Raw genomic sequence first — 17,612 nt, 5'->3', positions numbered from 1 at the left:
ACCCACCTCAGCTGATAAGAAGGGAATAGAGTTGAAAGCCCCAAGCCAGCATGGAGGGTGGCAGGAGACTTGAATGGCAGGACCTCCTCGAGGGAATGGAATTGGGGACTTGGAGGCTCCTGGGTGATGGGGTGGGGGGTGGGGGGTGGAGCTGGGGATCATAAGACCAAGGCAGAGCCTTTACATGTATGCAGTCATCAAAGAACTTTAAAAGGATAGTCTAGGGTTTTTGTTTTTGTTTTGTTTTAATAAAATAGTTCTGAAAGGCAGGTTTGCCATTTAGCTCCCACTTTTCCCCCTTCCTGTTCCCTCCGAAGCTGGGGATATCCAAATCCCATTGCTTACCATTCCGAAGGCTTCCCCCAAATCACACTCAGGCAGTACTGCACATTTTTATTTACAGAAAACACAAATAAAGCATTTCAATTTTCACTCAGCAAACGGATCCACATTTTTTTTGTCTTTTTTTTTTTGGCACAAAGAAATATCACAGAGGGACCCCAAGATCAATCAGAAACTTCTAAGATTCATTAGCCATTACTGGTCTAGGGGTAGCCACAAGACTCAGACAGACAAGCTCACCACAAACCAAATAGAAAGAAAGTAGTCCCAATTCACCTCACAGTAAAACCCTGCTCACCACCAGGCAAGGGTGTGCAGGAGGGACGGGTGCCCTGCTCCAGGGGAGGGAGCAGGGAGGGGGCGGGGATGGACCCTTTCCTTAAACTGGGGAGGTACGGCCCCTTTGTGTCCATCCTCTTACCTTGAGAAGACAATTGCAAAACTACCAGTTGTGTGCTGGGGTGCCTCTCATCGTGTGCCTGTGTGCACATGTGAGTGAATGTGCGATTGGGTGCCTGTAAACATCGTCCCCATCCGCACAGAGACCCAACATCCTTGTGTCTAAATGGGGTGGGGGGTGTAACCCCACATCACACGCCCTCTGCCCAGTGTTCCCCTCCAGAGACATAGTGCAAATTTCAGGGGCAAAAAGAGGCAGGAGAAAAGGAAGTGGGCAAGGTCAAGAAGGACACACAGATGGTGTGGGAGAGGCGAAGGAAAGGGGAGAGTGGGTAGGGGCTGGAAAGGATACACAGACAGGGTGGGAGAGGGAGGAGGGAGATAAGGCAACAGTTAAAAACGGCCCATAGTAGGTCCACGTCAGCAAAACCAGAGCCACCTGCCTCCCACCCCCACCACACCCAGGTCACAAAAAAGGGCGGAAGTCACGCTCCTCCACTAGACTGATGGCCGGGTTCTTCAGTTCCTCCTCCGAGTTGGCCATCTTGTAGCCCAACTGAGCCAACACCTGCTGGCAGGCATTCTGGGCAAAGGCCACGATGTCATAGGAGAGGCGGAAGCGCCACTTCTCAGCCGTGGCTGCAGAGTTGCGCACTGTGCTGTATTTGTGCTTGCCCAAAGTGGGGTCGCCCCTCGTATTGTTCTGAATCCAGTGTGCCACGTGACTGTCCAGGGGGATACCCAGGAATTCGTAGATCTCTTCTGTCTTCTTCATTGGATTTCTGGCCAGGTCCTCATAACGTACCAGCATGTACTTGCCCTTGAGCCAGGAGGGCCGCGTGAGGCCAGTAGACACAGAGCTAGAGAAATCCTCACACACAGTGGTCAGCTGTGTCACATCCAGGTTGTAGGGCTTCCTCCCTGTGCCGTACCAAAGCCGCCAGAGCCGGTAGGTGTCCCGGAAAGTCTCACTGCGAGAAGCCAAGATGCCACGAGGGTCTCGCACCAGCTGGATGACCTTGAGGTTCAGCCTGGGGTCTTCCACTAGAGCCCGCAAGTCATTCACCTCAGGCACCCGCACGGTCTTGATGGCCACATGACTGCGCTCACGACAAGCCTCGGCTGCCAAGGTCAGGTTCAGCAAGCCACACATGCGCACACAGTCCCCCTCCTCCAGGATCAGGTCAGAGGACCCTGGAGGGTCACACACTGGACGGGAGCAAAGGACCCTGCTGGCCCCTCGGCGGAAGACCCTGTTGGTGGTGTGGTTGACTGGAGGTGGCTTGATGTAGTTCTCCAGAAAGTAGAGATCACAGTCATAAAGGCTCCTCAGCAGGTCCCGGCTGGCACCTAGCATGACCCTGCGATCTGCGGGGCTCTTGCCCTGGGTGAACCGGGGGATGAGCGTGTTTTGGACGTGGTAGAGCGGCTCGAACAGGTAGAAGACATCCATGTGCTGGTTGAAGAGCTGGCCCACAAAGGAAGAGCCACTGCGTGTGGTGGCCAGGATCAGGACATGGGTCTTCCTGGAGAGGTTGTAGGAGAAGGTAGGGCCCTCCTCACACAGCCGCTCTGCCAAGCCAGTATCTGTCAGCCCAGGGCAAGTGTGGAAAGACTTGGCGGTGAATGTGCGGATGGCTGTGTACTGGATGGCAATGGAGGCCAGGGCGAGGAGGAGGACAGCCTTCCAAGAACATTGCATGGCTGGGCACCGTCATGGGGCTGCTGCTCCAAGGCACCGGGTCTGTGGACAGGAGACAGGCAAGGGTAGGTGCTTCACACAGCCAAGAGCCACCACGGGGTCCAGGAAAACACCCAGTGTTCACACATCCCATGGAACCTACAACGCCTACACTTAACTGTCAGTTTGTTGGTGTCTCCCGGGAGTTTCAGAGAGCTAAACAGACCGACTCCCTGGACCCCAAGAGCTAAGAGAGCTGTGGTTGCAGAGGCCTCCCGTGTGGAGCTCTGGTTTTCCTCACCCAGCCTGCTTCTGTGTCAAAACCCAACTCTCCCAGCTTCCACACTTGGTGGGGCCAGAGGATGGCTCATGCCACACCCCGACACTGCCTGCAATCCCTGCCAGCATCCTCTAGTCACACAGGCTGATACTCACCCGCCCCCCACCCCAGACAATGGTCTTTTTCTCTGTCTTCCTCTTGCCCTTAAAGGAAGGATACACACCAAATTCCCCTCCCCAAACACAAATCCAGGAGAGCAGAGACCCCTGTGCCCCATGAATTCTGACTTGACAGCAGAATCCAGCTGGGCCAGGAACTGTCCACGGTTAGTGGACCATGGCCTTGCTACCTTGCAAATGAGGGCACCCAGCTGCCTCCAGATACCCAGTTACCTAGGCACCTGCAGTGTTATAAGTCAAATGGCCTAGCGCAAGGTCAGGGCCCAGAGGCTACTGGGATGGATCTCTCTGCATAGGACTCAGGGCTTGTTTCTGGCCCCAAGCTACTCCCCCAGCCCTTCAGTCCACAAAAGTGGAGGAGGGGGAGGGAGGAACCACAGGAAAATAGAAAAGGGAAGCCTATCCCATGGGCTCACAACAAGCAAGTCCCAAGCTTCTCGCAAGGTAGGCCAGGGGATGCTGCCTCAGCCACCAGGTCCCGAGAGATGCCAGGGCTGCTTCCAGACTCAGTGCCAAGGAGCTCAACACCTCCCAAAGAAGGACTGCTGTAAGGCGGACCAGTGATTTGCACCTCAGCCCCATGGCCAACAAGCTGTGGAGGCAGCAGGCAGGTTGGCTCGGGCACCAGTTCCTCTCTCCTTGCCCTTCTGTGTCCCACAGTCTGCCCCCAGGTCATGACACGTGACTTTGCCTGCTCTCCACATTGACACTGTCTCGGGGCTCCAGCCAACCTATCCTCACCCCTGAGCAGTGAAGCTCTAACTTTCAAGCTGCAACCTGCATATCCCACCCTTAACAAGCCATGCTCCCTCTGACCATCCCAGGGCTCCTGTGGGCACGAGCTGGCTAGCATGTGCGCCCAAGTGTCTCAGGTGAGAAGCCCACGTGGGTCCTGCATTAGAAAGGCGTGGAAACCATCCTCACCTTCTGGAATTCAACTGGTCCTGTGATGGAAGTGAATCACCTCAGGCCTTAGGTGGAGAAGATAGCTCCAAAGGGACAGCTGGAGACAGGGGTCTTCTTCCAACCATATGCAGCACACACAGCAGTTACCTGAAAGCCAAAGGCAAACTTTACCAAGCCCAGTGAAACACCAAAGCCAGTGCAACTTCAGGTAACACCTACTAAGTGCTCGCACAGGGCTAAGGCCTTTAGCCAAATAAACAGATTCACTCTGTAAGCAGGCATAACCCACATCACAGGTGGCAGTGCCTACTGGGGCCTATGACCTGCTTCAACCCCCATCTGGAACCTGTATACCTCCCCCCTAAGACACAATTCTGCTCCTCATGCTTAAACACATTTGGCCTTCAAACATGCATGTGACTCTGTCCCAGGCCACCCACAAACCAGCACAGGAGGGGCCAGGATAGGAGCAGGTAAGTTCTGAGTCACAGACTGCATGGTATCCTTTTTGCCATGAGGTCCATGTATTGGTTGGCTCATGGCTCGTGTGTAAGTTCATGACTGGTGTGTAAGCTCGCATCCTTTGTATACATCCCCCCCCCACAATCTGCTGTGTGTCCTGGCTACTCTAGGAGACAAGTGAACCCCTGTCTCCCAAACAAATAAGCATTGCCATTTTGGGTACCCTGTCATCCCTTACAAACTGTTCTGGTAGGGCAGGAGCCCACCCACTTCCATTGCTCAAATGGAGAATTTAAAGATCAGTCTATGGCTCACATGTGAGAAACATCAGGGGCCCAGGTCCTTCTGGATCAGGGTCAGACCTGTGCTCTCATCCCGTTACCATTGGCTCATTGTCCCAAGGAAGAATGGGGAGCTGCAGGCCCTGCTAGCCTGGGGAAATGCACAGGGTCTGAGCCAAAATGGCCATGCCTACCAGTGTTTGGACTCTGAGGCTCCTATTTAAAATGTGAAAAGCCATACTATGTGCAGAAATCAGCACCAAGTCACCACCAAGAGACAGTTAATAGGGCAAGCGGTCCAGTCCAAATTTTTAGTAAGAGTCTCTCAGTGTATTCAAAGTCACACAATCTGGACCACACCCATCCTAACCCCTGTGGCAGAGGCCTCTGCCCCGTGGAGGGAAGGCTGAGAGTAATGGGGAGCCCTCTCTACTCGAATCCCAGGTCCCTGACAAGTGCCTCAAGGAATACCAGCCCTCTTGCTTCAGTTGTGAGGCCACTAAACTCAGCTGTGTTTCTTCATAGACGTCTACCAGCAGTCCAGAGCAACAGGCACTAACCAAAAACTACATATGAATTGATACCAAGGAAAGTCAGCACTCCCAAGGGGCTCCCAGTCTCCCACCCTCAGGCTCAGGTGCACTGCCTCAACCCCAACCTCAAAACTAGGATGTCAGCACTTCACAACCCATTCGGCAGGGGAAAAAGCTGAGGCTCTTTGGTTACAACAGCTTTTCCAAGTTCATGCCCCAAGAAGCAGCTCAGGCTAGGTGCTCTCCAAGTCATTTTCAAATCTCTTGGTTGGATCTGCTCCTGGCCCATCTCTTACTTCATTCCCTTTGGTTTGCATCAAGACAGCTTTTTTTGACCCTTAGGCCTCCAATTCCAACTCTAAAGACAGAATTACACACTGAGTGTTTCTTCAAAGGAGGGCCCTCCATCTTGCCCAGGAGGGAACAGATGGTTCGAGCTCTTTCTCCCAATTTCCCTTCCACCCTGAAGAAACTCAAAGCCAGGCCTAAGGTGAGGGGACTCCTCAAGCTTCAGAGGGTACACTGTGGTCACCAGCTTGCAGCCCGGCTGAGGGCCATGTGCCCACCTTCCAGGAGGGCAAAGCCAGAGCATGAGAACAGGAAGGAGCGATGTCGGAGCCCGTGAAAGTGCTCTGCTCTCCTGCCAGCCTGGCACAACCAAGCCCAGAGCCGGCCAAGGGTCCTTGGTATGCTGGAGGCATCTGCCCTGGAAACCAGAGTCCCTGGAACCAGGTCCTCTTGTTCCCAGGCAAACCTTGGCCTCTGCAAGAGATTTCTCAATGCCCTGGTCCTCCCCAAGCCAGAGTTGGGGGCCCACGATCCTTCCTGGGCTTCTGTTATGGCCTCTCTCATTGCAGGATCAAACCTTGGGCATAGGAGCCCAGAATCCCACCTTTTTGCTAGAAGACAGAGGACCTGGTGGCCAGCCTGGAGATGGCTTGGACTGCAGCTCTGTGGTCAGGTTGGGAGTGGAGAATGCTGTACAGGGAAGCTCCAATTTGCAGCTAAGGGCTCAAGCCTGCAGGTCAGAGGCTAAGCACACACTGGCTAGGTACCAGTTAGGCCTGCACTTCACTTTCCCTGTCTATAAAGGTGGCCGGCCTAACCAGAGCATTGTTTGTTAACTGACCTGATGCACTTATTCATGCCCAGCATTAGGACAAGATTCTGCTTTGTGTTTGACAAGTGACCTCTGACACCAGCCCCATGGAACAACCCAGCTCCATTGTTTACCTGCTGGGAACCTTGCCTAGATTTCTGAACTTTGCTTTATGTCTTAAGGAAGCACCTCAGAACTAGTTACCTGTTACCCTTAGAGTCTGTTCTAACAGAGAGAGACCTGTGTAGGGCTCTGCCCACCACTCCTCCTTCCCAAACCACTTGCCCTGCTAGAATTTTCAGTGCTAGGCTATTGTGATGGTATTTCTTCTTCCCTCTAGTGGCTAGAACTGGTAGCACAGCCTCCTAACTCTCATCTTCTTACTGTGTGAGGAAGCCAAAGGTGCCACGGTGGGTGGAAGTATGATGCTGCAGATTGCAGTGGAGAGGGATGGTGGCTTCTGAGCCACGGAGATACTCTTCCTCAGCTGCACACCAAGAGGCAAGCAGCAATAGGCAGTCTGGCTTTACCCCTGCACGGCCCTCACGCTGCCCAGACTGAAGAAGCAGTGTTGAACAGAATACCACTAACAGGAGTGGCCTGCAGCTTCTGCCTGTTCCTAGATTGAGTGACACTGCGTGTCAAGATCTATAGCTCTTTGTGCCTGGGGTTTTCCTCCAAAACAGTAACAAGGACCTCTCTGTCTTTGGAAGGACCCACCAAGGGAGGTCAGGGCCAGTTAAGGCTAAGTCCACCCCAGACAGAGGGAAGCCCTGTGAACTGTGGGAAAACTCAAACTTACTCTCCAGAAGAAATCAGTGCTCCCGTGTCTCTGCCATGCCCCACCAACCACCAGCTCCAGCCTGATTCCCCATCTGACACTGTCCTCATAGGCCCAAGGACCCAAAGGCTCTGCCCTTCACCAAGTCCCTCTTGCCACCCTATGGGAATCTCAGCAAACCAGAGCGAGGCAGTTTACCTTCCCTGTTCCACAGGCTCCTTGGAAACACAGTCCATCTTCCCAGAAAATGCTTCCTGTGCCCAATTTTGCACACACAATTTGGAATCGTTTTGAAGCTCCTGAAGGGATGGTGTGGGCTACTGCTCTACTCCACAGAAACTGGGCTCCCTCGTTACTGATGCTATCATCCTGGGGCTGTCTTTCTGATCGAGGCAGAGGATGCTTATGGAAACGAGCCAAAAGCAAACAAAGAAAACCACGTCAAGGAAAACCACAAAGCATGTGTGTCCAACTGTGCACACAACGGCCCCTGGAACCTTGTGCGCTATGCTAGTATGGCTGCCTGAGAGAAGAGGACCCAAGAGCCTACAAAGCAGTGGGCACAGTTTGCAATAAGCTTTAAGTTTATTATCTGTGGAAATAGTGACCTTGTACCCATGGAAGAGCTGGAGAGGTGTCTGAGGACAGGGTTGGTGACTGAGAACCATCCCTGACACCTCACCCCAGCCTTGAGGCTTTCTTCTTCGCCCCAATGACACTACTTACCAGCCTTTCTCTCCACCCCCATCCCCAACTTTCAACACATCTTGTCAAGACTTCCTTGTCCTAGCACCAAGCATTAGCCCTGCTCAGGTGAATGTGAGGACCTGTGGTTGGCTGCAGACTGCTGAGGTGGCCTCAGAGGGAGCTGGGAGTTGTGCAGGGAGTGGCTGAGGCTAAGCTTGCACAGGTGGCTTCTTTCTTCAAAATGCTCTTAAAGCGGCATGGGGAGCAGGGATCAGAGAGCCGGGGGAACATGAAGCTGAATATCCGCTACCTGAACAAACCCAGGACACAGAGATTCCAAAGCGCCAGCATACTATGCAGACATCCAAGCAGGGGACAGAGGACTTGGGCAGGGAAGAAGTTAGCTAGATGGTAGCCTTGGGGAAACCACATGTTTTAACCTGCTTAGCCAGCCCTGACCCACCCACCATCGATGTTTGTTTAGTTAAAGGCTAAAGAAACAGAACAGCCAGGGGATTATATCCTCTGAAGGGAAACTCGGCCATGAAAATGAGGCAACAAGAACACAGGATTGTGAAAGCCTAAAAGAAGGGGCTGGGTCAGCTCTAATTGCCAATGTGTTGTAGGCTTATGGGATAGAGCTTCCTGGCAGCCAATGAGAAAAGGGAAATAACTCAGTTACATGTTCCACAAGAGACAAGAGATAGCAGTAAAGCATATGACCAAAAGACATCTGGCTGATTGATAGAGGCTGGGGTCACGAGATCTCCCAAGACGTCTCCAAAGCCACACAGCACCATGAACCCAAGATCCCACACAACCCACAAAAACCAAGGACCACTGAGTTCCCTGTGGCTGTGTGCTGGGGCAGCCTTCAGAATTAGCAGTCTGAAGAACACAGAGTGACCACACAGGGATGGTGACCAGTCCAGGGAACACTGGAAGCCAAGAGCTTCCCCCTTGGTACCATGGCCGTGTCCACTTTAACCTCAGTAAGGTCTACAGGATCTGCATGACACAGCAAGGTGTTCGGTGAGCGACCTCTGGAGTTCTTAGACACAACCAGACCCTCTTTTGAGCATCCTCAGAAAGAACAGGTCTTAACAGCCAGGGTCTGCAAGGCAGACCCAATCATACTGTCACTAACCCTTTATCTTTTCACCGTAGGCAGAGCCGCCTGACGCGCTGAATGACATCTCTGGGCAGGTCATTCTAGTGACCATGACACTGGCACTGACACTTGTCACAAGCCCCTGTGTAAAGTAGGTAGGCACCAGAGGAAAGACCTGCACAGGGAGGCTGGGTGGGACCCTCACTCCAGCTGTCTGATGGCTCAGAAGTTTGGAACAAGACTCTCAACCTCTGCTGGCCTCTGTTGCTCTGAGGTACGAAATGAAAGAAACAGAGCGATCACAGCCGGAAGCAGGAAGCTGGAAGCAGAGGGTGGAGCAGCTCAGCACAACCTGGGTACAGGCAAGACTCATGGAGGGGTGTCCACTGGTGTGAGTTCAGGGGCTAGCCTAGACCACAACAATCCTCGGAAAGGCTCACGGGTGTGGCTTGAGTCCCACCCGCAGGACCCTCAGCTTTCGGGAAAGGAAGCAACTCCTGTCAGGTGTCTGGTAGCCTGGGAGCAAAGCCTGCTGTGGGGTGAGTGACCATCCTCCTGTGCTGACACAAGGGCCTAGTGGACAGGAACCTGAGAGGAGAGATGAGTCAGAAGGCTGGTCCCTGTCTCAGCCGGGCCAGCCTGTGGGAGAACTAGACGGGAAGGCCCTGGTTTCCTGCCCCCTCCCCCCCACTCCTCAGCACAGCCATAGCCCCGTCCAGTCAAGAGTAGTACTGAGGCCGCACTCATTGGATCCCGGCTTGGTCTGGGCTTCAGTCATCCTCCCAAATCCACAGATGATAAACTATCAACAGGAGCCTGAGCTGCCGCAGCCATTGCCCAGCTGGCAGCTGGCAGGGGGACCCCCTGTGCCTTCGTCCTTAGATCCTGGTCTCCAGCCACCTGCATGAGGCCCAACTGCCCTGTGTGTGCAAGAGATGGGGTTGAGACAGTGAGAGAGGATGGGGCACCAGGGCTCAGGTGGGATGGAGCCGATCCAGAAATGACTATGGACCAAAAAAGACACAAAGAGGGGTTCTCCCTGATGTGGAGCAGAAAGGCCCAAACAAGTGGGAAGCAAATTCAGAAAAACAAAACAAAACACAAAAAACTGCGAGTCTACATGGAGGCAAGGGTATCCATTCAACCACAATGACCCAAACCCTGGTTGCAACCACAGAGCTTAAGCCCCAGGCCACACCTAAGAACAACCAGGACACCAGAGATGCAGATGCAGTGAGCACCAGGCACCAGAACCAGTGAGGTTGCCCCAAATAGACTAGAGGAGCTCATGACCTTACCGTCCACCCTCAGCCCCACATCTACTGACAAGATCAGATTCTGGTGGTGGACACTGCCTGTGGCTTCCCGACCTGGCATGTGAATGAATGGACCTGGCTTTCACAGTGCCTCCGAGAGTTCACCCTTCCCTACTGAATGACGACAAGAACAAAGATGACAAGAAGTGGATGCATCCCTGATACCTTCTCCACCCCAACTTGGGGTTCTGGGGGAGTTGTGATCTAGAAGTCATGACCCAGGAATGTAACAATAGTCTGCAATCAGAGATCATCAGAGAATGACTTGATGACTACAAGGTATGGACTAAAAGGCAGGGCTTAGGCTCAATGCCTGCAGAGGCAACCCTTCTCTCTACGCTCAGACCTCGCCACCGGAGCCGGCACCAAAGACATGCTGGCTTGTCTCATTTGCCACCTCTCAGGTAACAGATCTAGGGAGCCTCCCACTCTATCCATGCTCCTGACAGGTAGAATGAGCATCTCTGGCCGCTATGAGCAAAGACGGCGAGAGTGAGGTGTAATGTAGCTGTTCCCCGAGAGTTCAGAGCCGTGATGTGGCTGCCACACATCACCCCAGGAGACCTACTGCAAGCTCGGAGTGCAGGCACAGCTGTGTCCACTTCACAAGCGAGACTTATAAAGGTTATATAATGGGCCAGAGAGCTATCTCATCAAGTAAAGGTGACTGGCAGTGAGCCTGGTGTTCAGAGTTTACCCGCACAGTAGAAGAACCACCCACGAGTTATCCACTGACCTCCTCCCAGGTGCTGCGACATACACATATACATGGGTACACACACAATAAAATAGCATGTAATTCCCTCTTTAAAGAAAGGACACTTAGATGGATGGATCACACAACTCAGAAGTAGCACAGTGAGGTCGGGGAGGTTCCCCGGTCTCCAAGCTTGCCTGTATGCCTCCCTTCCCTTTCCTTCCGGCCCCCCACAAAATCTGGACCTCCTACTTAGTTTTCCTGACCCTGCTGATCTGTAGGCATGCCATGCCTGAGCAATGCAGGAGGGTGGAAGGCAGAACCCTAAGCCTTAGGCAGCCTGACCCTCTCTGAGCCCGGCACACAGAAAGGGAAAGTCATGCCCAATTCCCAGGACTCAATAGAATCCAGTACAGAGAGTTCTCACCTGCCTGCCATTTTCTCTATCCTGCAGAATCCTTAACAACAACAACAACAAAACAAAAATAAAACAAAACAAAAAATCGTTCCAGGGATCCCCCCCCCACGATGATGCCGAGCTTGGGGTACCTGATCACTCAGAAGTCCCAAATAAATCACGGGCACTCCAGAGACTCCAGAGAAAAGTAGGCCCTTGCCTTCCTCCCTGTCCCTGTGAAGGAGGCCATGATCCCAACAATTCCCAGTTCCCAGCCTTCCGGCTCTCATCAAGGAACAAGCACAAAGAGAGAATCTCTAAACATTTAGAAAACTCAGGAACCCTGTGCCCCCACACGGCACCATGGGGATTTATAGAGAACAAATCATGCCTGACAAACTTGATAGCTTTCTTGATAGAATTACAAGGCTGGTAGATGAAGGAAATGCAGGCAGGGTAATATATCTTGATTTTTAGCAAAGCATTTGATACAGCGCCTTGAGTAATCTTACAAAATTAATTCAAACAGACTTGGCCCTCAGCTCTTGTTATGGGGCCTAAAGGCAGGAGGGGGTATGTCCCAAGAGTCCTGAGTAGAGGAGGCAAGGCCACGGGCAAGGGCTAGAAGGCGAAGAGTCTGGGAGTGGGGGCAGGGCTGCCCGGCCTGTGCCAGGCCAGATCTTATCTAACATCTTCATTAATGATCCTGAGAGAGGGAGTAAACACTCCGTTAATGAAATTTGCAGAGGATATTAAATTGTAAGATGTTGTGAACACCAATGAGGACAGCAAAGTGGTCCAGGGAGACTCAAGGCAGAGACCCTGATAGCTGGTGGGGACAGGCTGGGGTGGGGGTGCAAGGCAGTTACCAAGCTTCTTGGAGAGCTGACTGGGGGTGGGGAGGAAGAGCCCCCTCTGCCATCCATCCTCCCCCATCCCAGCTGATGATCAGATGAGGAGGGGGTCACAGCTAGCTTAGGACCTGGCCTGGCTGAGCAGGCAAACCCCCAGGAATCTTATTCTTGGCATCTGTAAAATACAAGAGCCAGCAGATAACTGCCCTGCAGCTGAGATAGCTGGTACGGGTGGGTAGAAGGAGTTTGGGGAATTTGAGGCAAAACTCCCCCTTCTAAGAGTGGGCAAGCCATGGAGGTGCTACCATGAGAAGGGGCCTGGGGAGGAGACTCTGCTTGTGTGTCACTGCCAGCTTGAATCTTCCTAGTGTGTCACTGGCAGCCTGAATCTTCCTAGGCCATGCTCCCAACCCACTGCGTTCCCTGATGCTGCTGAAGTTGGCACTGTTAGAATAAACCTCTCCCTGCCCCACCAGCTGGGCAATGGAGGCGCCAACCTAAGGACTGTGCTCTGGGGTCCTGATTCTCATAACCTCATGGGCACCCTCCCCAGGATTGGGGGATGGGGGCTGAACCTGTCTCTCTGCCATAGGGCCCCCTTCTGTCTATATCTCTTCCGTCCTAGCCCCAAGGAACTCAGCAACCAACCCTCTCTCAGGATGCTAAGGCAAAGCCATGTGACCTTGGAGGGCTTCTTCATACAAGATTCCTAGGTGGATAGAGTCTCAAATAAGAGCCAGGGCTGCAAAGTACCAGGCTGAACAATCCTCAATAAATCTCTATGCGATAAACCGAGTGGCTGACTCTCAGCAGGGGTGCCAGGGCTACAGAAGACCACCTTTCCCAAGCAGGCCACTCCAGACACAGATATCAGTCCACCAGCTGGGATACAGGTGAGGGAGCCAGGTGAACCCCTTCCCCATTAGATAAGTAACCATGACACTCTCCCAGCACACTCTGTGGTTTTGTTATATGCTCCACGTTAATGAGCTTGACCTTCAGGGATCTTTTAGGGAGGATTCTTGCAACCCTCAGTTTACAAAGAAAGAAACGGAGGCATTGAGAGATCACCAGAAGCTTGGGAACCTGCCCAGAAGATCCATGGAAGTGTCGGTTGCTTGCCTGTCAGCAGCCCCCGAGGGAGAATCCCTTGTGTGCGGGTGGAGAGAAGCAGCCTCCCCTCGGAGGCCAGAACCTTCCTTGTTCCTCTGTCTTTCCCACCAAAGGGAGTTGGTCCAGCTCCATCACACTTGTGGAGCCTGATTTTACTATATGTTTCCCTCCCCCCTCCCAATGCCTCGCTACATCGAGTCCTCTGAACAAGTCTGTTTCCATGGAAACCATACAGTGACTCAGGGCTTCGGGACCTTCTCTGAACCAGATTATGACTATCAAATGTTCCCTCCTCACACCAATTCAGACTCCCAATGTAAAAGGATGGGGCATAGCCGATGGGCAAGAGGGGGCTGGGGACAGGGTGGGGGGCTGTACAAACCAGGCCTCACTGAGAACCTGACACCCAGGGCTCTTTCAGACTCAGTGGAACAAAGCTATGTCCCTCCTCCAGTGCAGCCTGACTTACTCCCTGCACTAGCATTCCCCAGTGCCACCCTCCCTTTGGAGCCAAGGCCCTTGGGAGAGGGCACCGAGAATCAGAGCCTGCACTGAGCAGACAGGACGTGGGGGTGAGGGTAGGAGGAAGTGGGCTAACTTAGGATGCTCAGAAGGGAGCCATCAACCCAAAGCTTCACAACCACTCGGCAAAATGGGAAATTTGGATTTGGAGTCGGGGAGGGAGTTTTTGCTCTGAGATGAAGAAACTAAGGAGTTAGGGGAAAGAGAAGGGGGGGGGTCCTGATCTCAAAGCTCCAGCAATATTGGGGGCATAATCATCAATGGCTTCCTCTCACTTGCACACCCCTCCTCTCCCCACAGATACCATGACCTGGACTGCTGGTCTCAAGCCAACTCGCCCACCAAAATCAGAGACGACCAGCAAGCAATGAAAGTTTGTCGCGCTAGGCTCCTGCAGGGGTCCAAGACCAAGGGCATATCCACCCCCTCCTTTCCTTGGCAGCTCCCTAAAGACCCAAGAGGGCGGGGAATGGACTAGGGTGGAAGCTTGATACCTCCCTGGTGACTCCAGAGTGTGAGTCATGACGATAGAAGCACTTTGAAAAAAAAACAGGGTCATCAGGATGCCTACAAGTGTGGCAGCTATTGGGGACTGGAGCCTGGGAACTGCCTGCCAGGTAAGATCTCTTTGTGAGACAGCCTGGTCCCATCTAAGAGGCTAAGAAACCCCGGGAAGTATCTCCCTAGCCTATGAGCCCATCTCGACTTGCCTCTTACATCCACTGGTATCCTTGGGTTTCCCAAGTGGCTCCCAGTTCTCTGCCCAGCCAGGATGCTTGCCTCCTGCCTTCACCATAGGTCTCTTCTGTCCCTAGGCTCCAGAAGACAGTGGGCTGAATTCCTGTCACTGTTTGGACATGCACCTCCCCTGTCCCAGCCTCAACCTCTCAGCGGTCAGCTATAACATCCCTGGTACTGGACCCCAAAAGCCTTGGTGTCCAGAAGCCTCTTGCTTAAACGGTTGTTAAGCCCATCAGGAAGTGGGTACTATGAATGTAATCCTGAAAAGAGGCAGACCTGGAGTAGGGAGAAGTGACATGGTGAGGTACCTGAAATCAAGCCAAGGTGCCATCCTAGCAGAACCTTCCTTCCTCAAATAGCGTGGCCTTTTAATCCATGGATTCCAGCTAGGGCCACTGTCTATTGTTACTGTAAAGTCAAGCACCGTGTCCCTCCCTGGACACTGAAAGAAGGTAACCACTCCATATCCTACTCAGAAAGGTGCTAGGATTGTTTTGGCCTCGCGTGGGGCGGGGGAGCTCTGCACCGTCAGGCAGCCCAAGTCTCCTAAGGGCCCAGCCCATCACCAGCATAGTAGAAGCCGATACAAGACCGAGGCTAGAAGCAAGAGGCTGGGACAGTGCTTTGCCTCAGGGTGTAAGCCTGGTTTGGAAAGTTAGAAGAGGCACGGGAGCCTCGGGGTCTCTGGCAACCTCGGCCACTCGGGTCTAGCAGGCTGTTGCATGATCAACCCGGAGCAGACACCCGAGCGGGTACCGCAGCAGCAGAACGGGAGCCCCGGGCAGACGTTTATCCCAAGTTTGCTGCCCTCACCAGAGGAGGAGGTCAGGAGCGATCGCGGAGCTCTCCGGAGGGCTACTAGCCCCAGCCAACCCCTCCCAGCGCCCAGCACTCTGCGGTCCCTCGCCACCGCCTCCGCGCACCGCCCAGAGACACCGGCCCTGAGCTAGGGGCGTCTCCCGCCGCGCCCGCGCCCCTCCCGGTTGTTGCGGTGCAGTCCGTTCCCGCCTGCCCCGGGGCCCGGGAGACCCGGCCGATACCTGGTGGCGGGCGCGCCGGGAGCCGCTGCAGCGCCCAGCGCTGGCTCCATCCTTAGTCTAGAGTCAGGCTCTCCGGGGGCCCGCGGGTGGTGGTGGCGGTGGAGGTGGCGGCGGCATCCTCCTCCTCCCGCGCCCTGCTCCTCGGCCTCCCTCCTCCCAAGCCTCTTCCTCCGCCTCCGCGCGTCCCTCACGGGCCCCTCTCCATGGCTCGGGGGCGCTAGCCCCGGGTGGCTCGCTCTGCACAGTGCCTTTTCCTGAGCAGAGGAGAGAGAGAGAGCGAGAGAGAGCGAGAGAGAGCGAGAGAGAGCGAGAGAGAGAGAGAGAGAGAGAGAGAGAGAGAGAGNGAGAGAGAGAGAGAGAGAGAGAGAGAGAGAGAGAGAGAGAGAGAGAGAGATCAGGGCCAGGCACCGGGACACCGAGCACTGCAGCCCCAGGCTCCGGAGGACAGCAGCAGCTTCGGAGGCCAGAGCCTCACGGAGTACCCTCCTTGCGTCTCGGAGTCAAAAGCGGCGGTGGTTGCTTCAGCGCCGAGCTAGCGGGTGGCAGGCGCTGCGGTCCCGGCTCCACCCCCAGCGCCGCCCGCCCCCTCTCCGCCCGACCCCGTCAGCGCGCGCCCTCCCGCCCCCCGCGCAGCCCAGGCCGGGAGCGCCGGGACACCCCCACTAGCAGGGCTCCGGAGCCAACCCACCCGCGGGCCGAGGCAGCCACGCCCCCCACCGCCCACCCCCGAATTGAGGAGGCCAAGCGGCAGCAGCACGGGTACCTCTTGGCCTGCCCTCTCCCCCTACACCCGCCCTAGCGAAGGCATGGCTCTATCTATGCAGCCAAAGCCTCTGGATACCCAAGTCTGGCTACAGCCCCAACCTGACCCTGGCTCCTTTCCCCAGCCAGGGCAATCAGAGACTCCCAAACCCAGAACTGAAGTCGGTATTTCCACTACATGCCCCTCCTCCCTGCTTCTCTTCTATCACCCACAACTAAAGAAATGTTTCACTTGCCCCAGATCCTGTCATCCCCTTTCAGCAGGGGCTGGGTGGAGCTGGCCAGTTAGTCGGACACTAGAGTTCCTTTGCTAGAGGAAGCCTTCCATCCTGCCCAGCCCCTTCCTCCTAGGCTGCATCTGTCTTCCCAGGTAGTAACCAGTTCACAAGCTGCACTTGTGGGACCAGGACAGCGGCAAAGCCCTGGCACTACAGTGGTCCTTCGTTCTCTGCATAAATATCGACTGAGCATCTCCTGCAAGTCAGAAGCACCGAACACTATAGCTAGTGACAAGAGAAACATACCCCTGGGCCCTCAGTGTGGCCTGGAGGAAAAACGAAGCCAGCAGAGGAATGCCTGTGGCCCTGAGCTGGAGAGGAGGGAAAACCCACTTCTGCCATTGGCCACCAAGGCGCCCGTGCGCACAAACCCAGACCCCATCCTGACCTGTCACCCATCTGAAGATGTGTAGGTACTTTGCAGGGCTCTGGACCAAAGGCAGTGGTAGACTTTGTCCAAAGTGGTAGCGATCGTCCAAAGGAGTGGGCTTCCATCTCCACGGTCTCTTATGTCTCCTAGAACACGGTCTGTCCATCTGTCTGTCACTCCTGATACGGTGCAGAGAACAACGGGTTTTTTTTTTGTTTGTTTGTTTTGTTTTGGGGGTTTTTTTTATGAGGTTATATTCACCTGGAAGTTCCCAGTGCAAAGGAGCCTTTATGGGTCTGCTGTGTGACCACGTGATGCAGTCCCCCACCCACCCGTGCCTCAGTTTCTTCACGGAAAAATGGAGATGCTTTTTCTTATCTCCTAGGGCAACAGCTCCCATGTTAGCTTGGGTGGATGCTTACTTGTTCGCTAAGAAGGGAATAGCATAATGTCTAGGAGTCTCCCGGAGACCCCAAGGGACATATCTTCAGAAAAGGCTTCACATGGAACCAGATGACATGAAGGCCTCTGCTCCAAGGGTCCCAGTAGGCCACATGGTCATTTGTCTTGGTTACAATTGCCAATCCCTAACTATAAACTCCTGTCCCCCACTACCTCCTCAGAGAAGACAACTAACATCGCCTTTCCTGACATCCCTGAAGCAGCAGCTCCAGCTGCAGCTGTACCCGGCATCGCCAACACCCTGTAGCCAGGGCTATAGGGCACCAGACCTCAGCCCCAGCACCAAGGTGACCACAGGGCTCTAGTCACTTGCCCACCT

The 17,612-nt window shown here is 54.2% G+C and overlaps 1 protein-coding gene across 3 annotated transcripts; it reads right to left on the bottom strand.

The window, feature by feature from the left end:
• Positions 1 to 378: 378 nt before the first annotated feature.
• On the bottom strand, positions 379 to 15,745 carry Chst1 (carbohydrate sulfotransferase 1). 3 transcript variants are annotated; one of them, XM_029474702.1, is made up of 4 exons: positions 15,422 to 15,745; positions 7,142 to 7,345; positions 3,806 to 3,934; positions 379 to 2,485 (listed from the first exon to the last, which is right to left on the bottom strand). In XM_029474702.1, the coding sequence occupies exon 4, from the start codon at positions 2,441 to 2,443 to the stop codon at positions 1,208 to 1,210; it is 1,236 nt and encodes a 411-aa protein (XP_029330562.1). In that variant the 5' UTR covers positions 2,444 to 2,485; positions 3,806 to 3,934; positions 7,142 to 7,345; positions 15,422 to 15,745; the 3' UTR covers positions 379 to 1,207. The 3 variants fall into 3 exon arrangements, with proteins under 3 accessions (XP_029330562.1, XP_021012222.1, XP_029330563.1); XM_021156563.2 differs by lacking the exon at positions 7,142 to 7,345; XM_029474703.1 differs by lacking the exons at positions 7,142 to 7,345; positions 15,422 to 15,745 and adding an exon at positions 15,195 to 15,256.
• Positions 15,746 to 17,612: the final 1,867 nt, after the last annotated feature.

Source organism: Mus caroli, chromosome 2 (genome assembly GCF_900094665.2).
Source record: "Mus caroli chromosome 2, CAROLI_EIJ_v1.1, whole genome shotgun sequence".
Lineage (NCBI taxonomy): Eukaryota > Metazoa > Chordata > Mammalia > Rodentia > Muridae > Mus > Mus caroli.
This window is presented reverse-complemented; position numbering and strand designations above follow the sequence as displayed.

Coding starts and splice junctions, on each gene's coding strand:
- Chst1 (XM_029474702.1), bottom strand. CDS start 2,443: ATGCAATGTTCTTGGAAGGCTGTCCTCCTCCTCGCCCTGGCCTCCATT.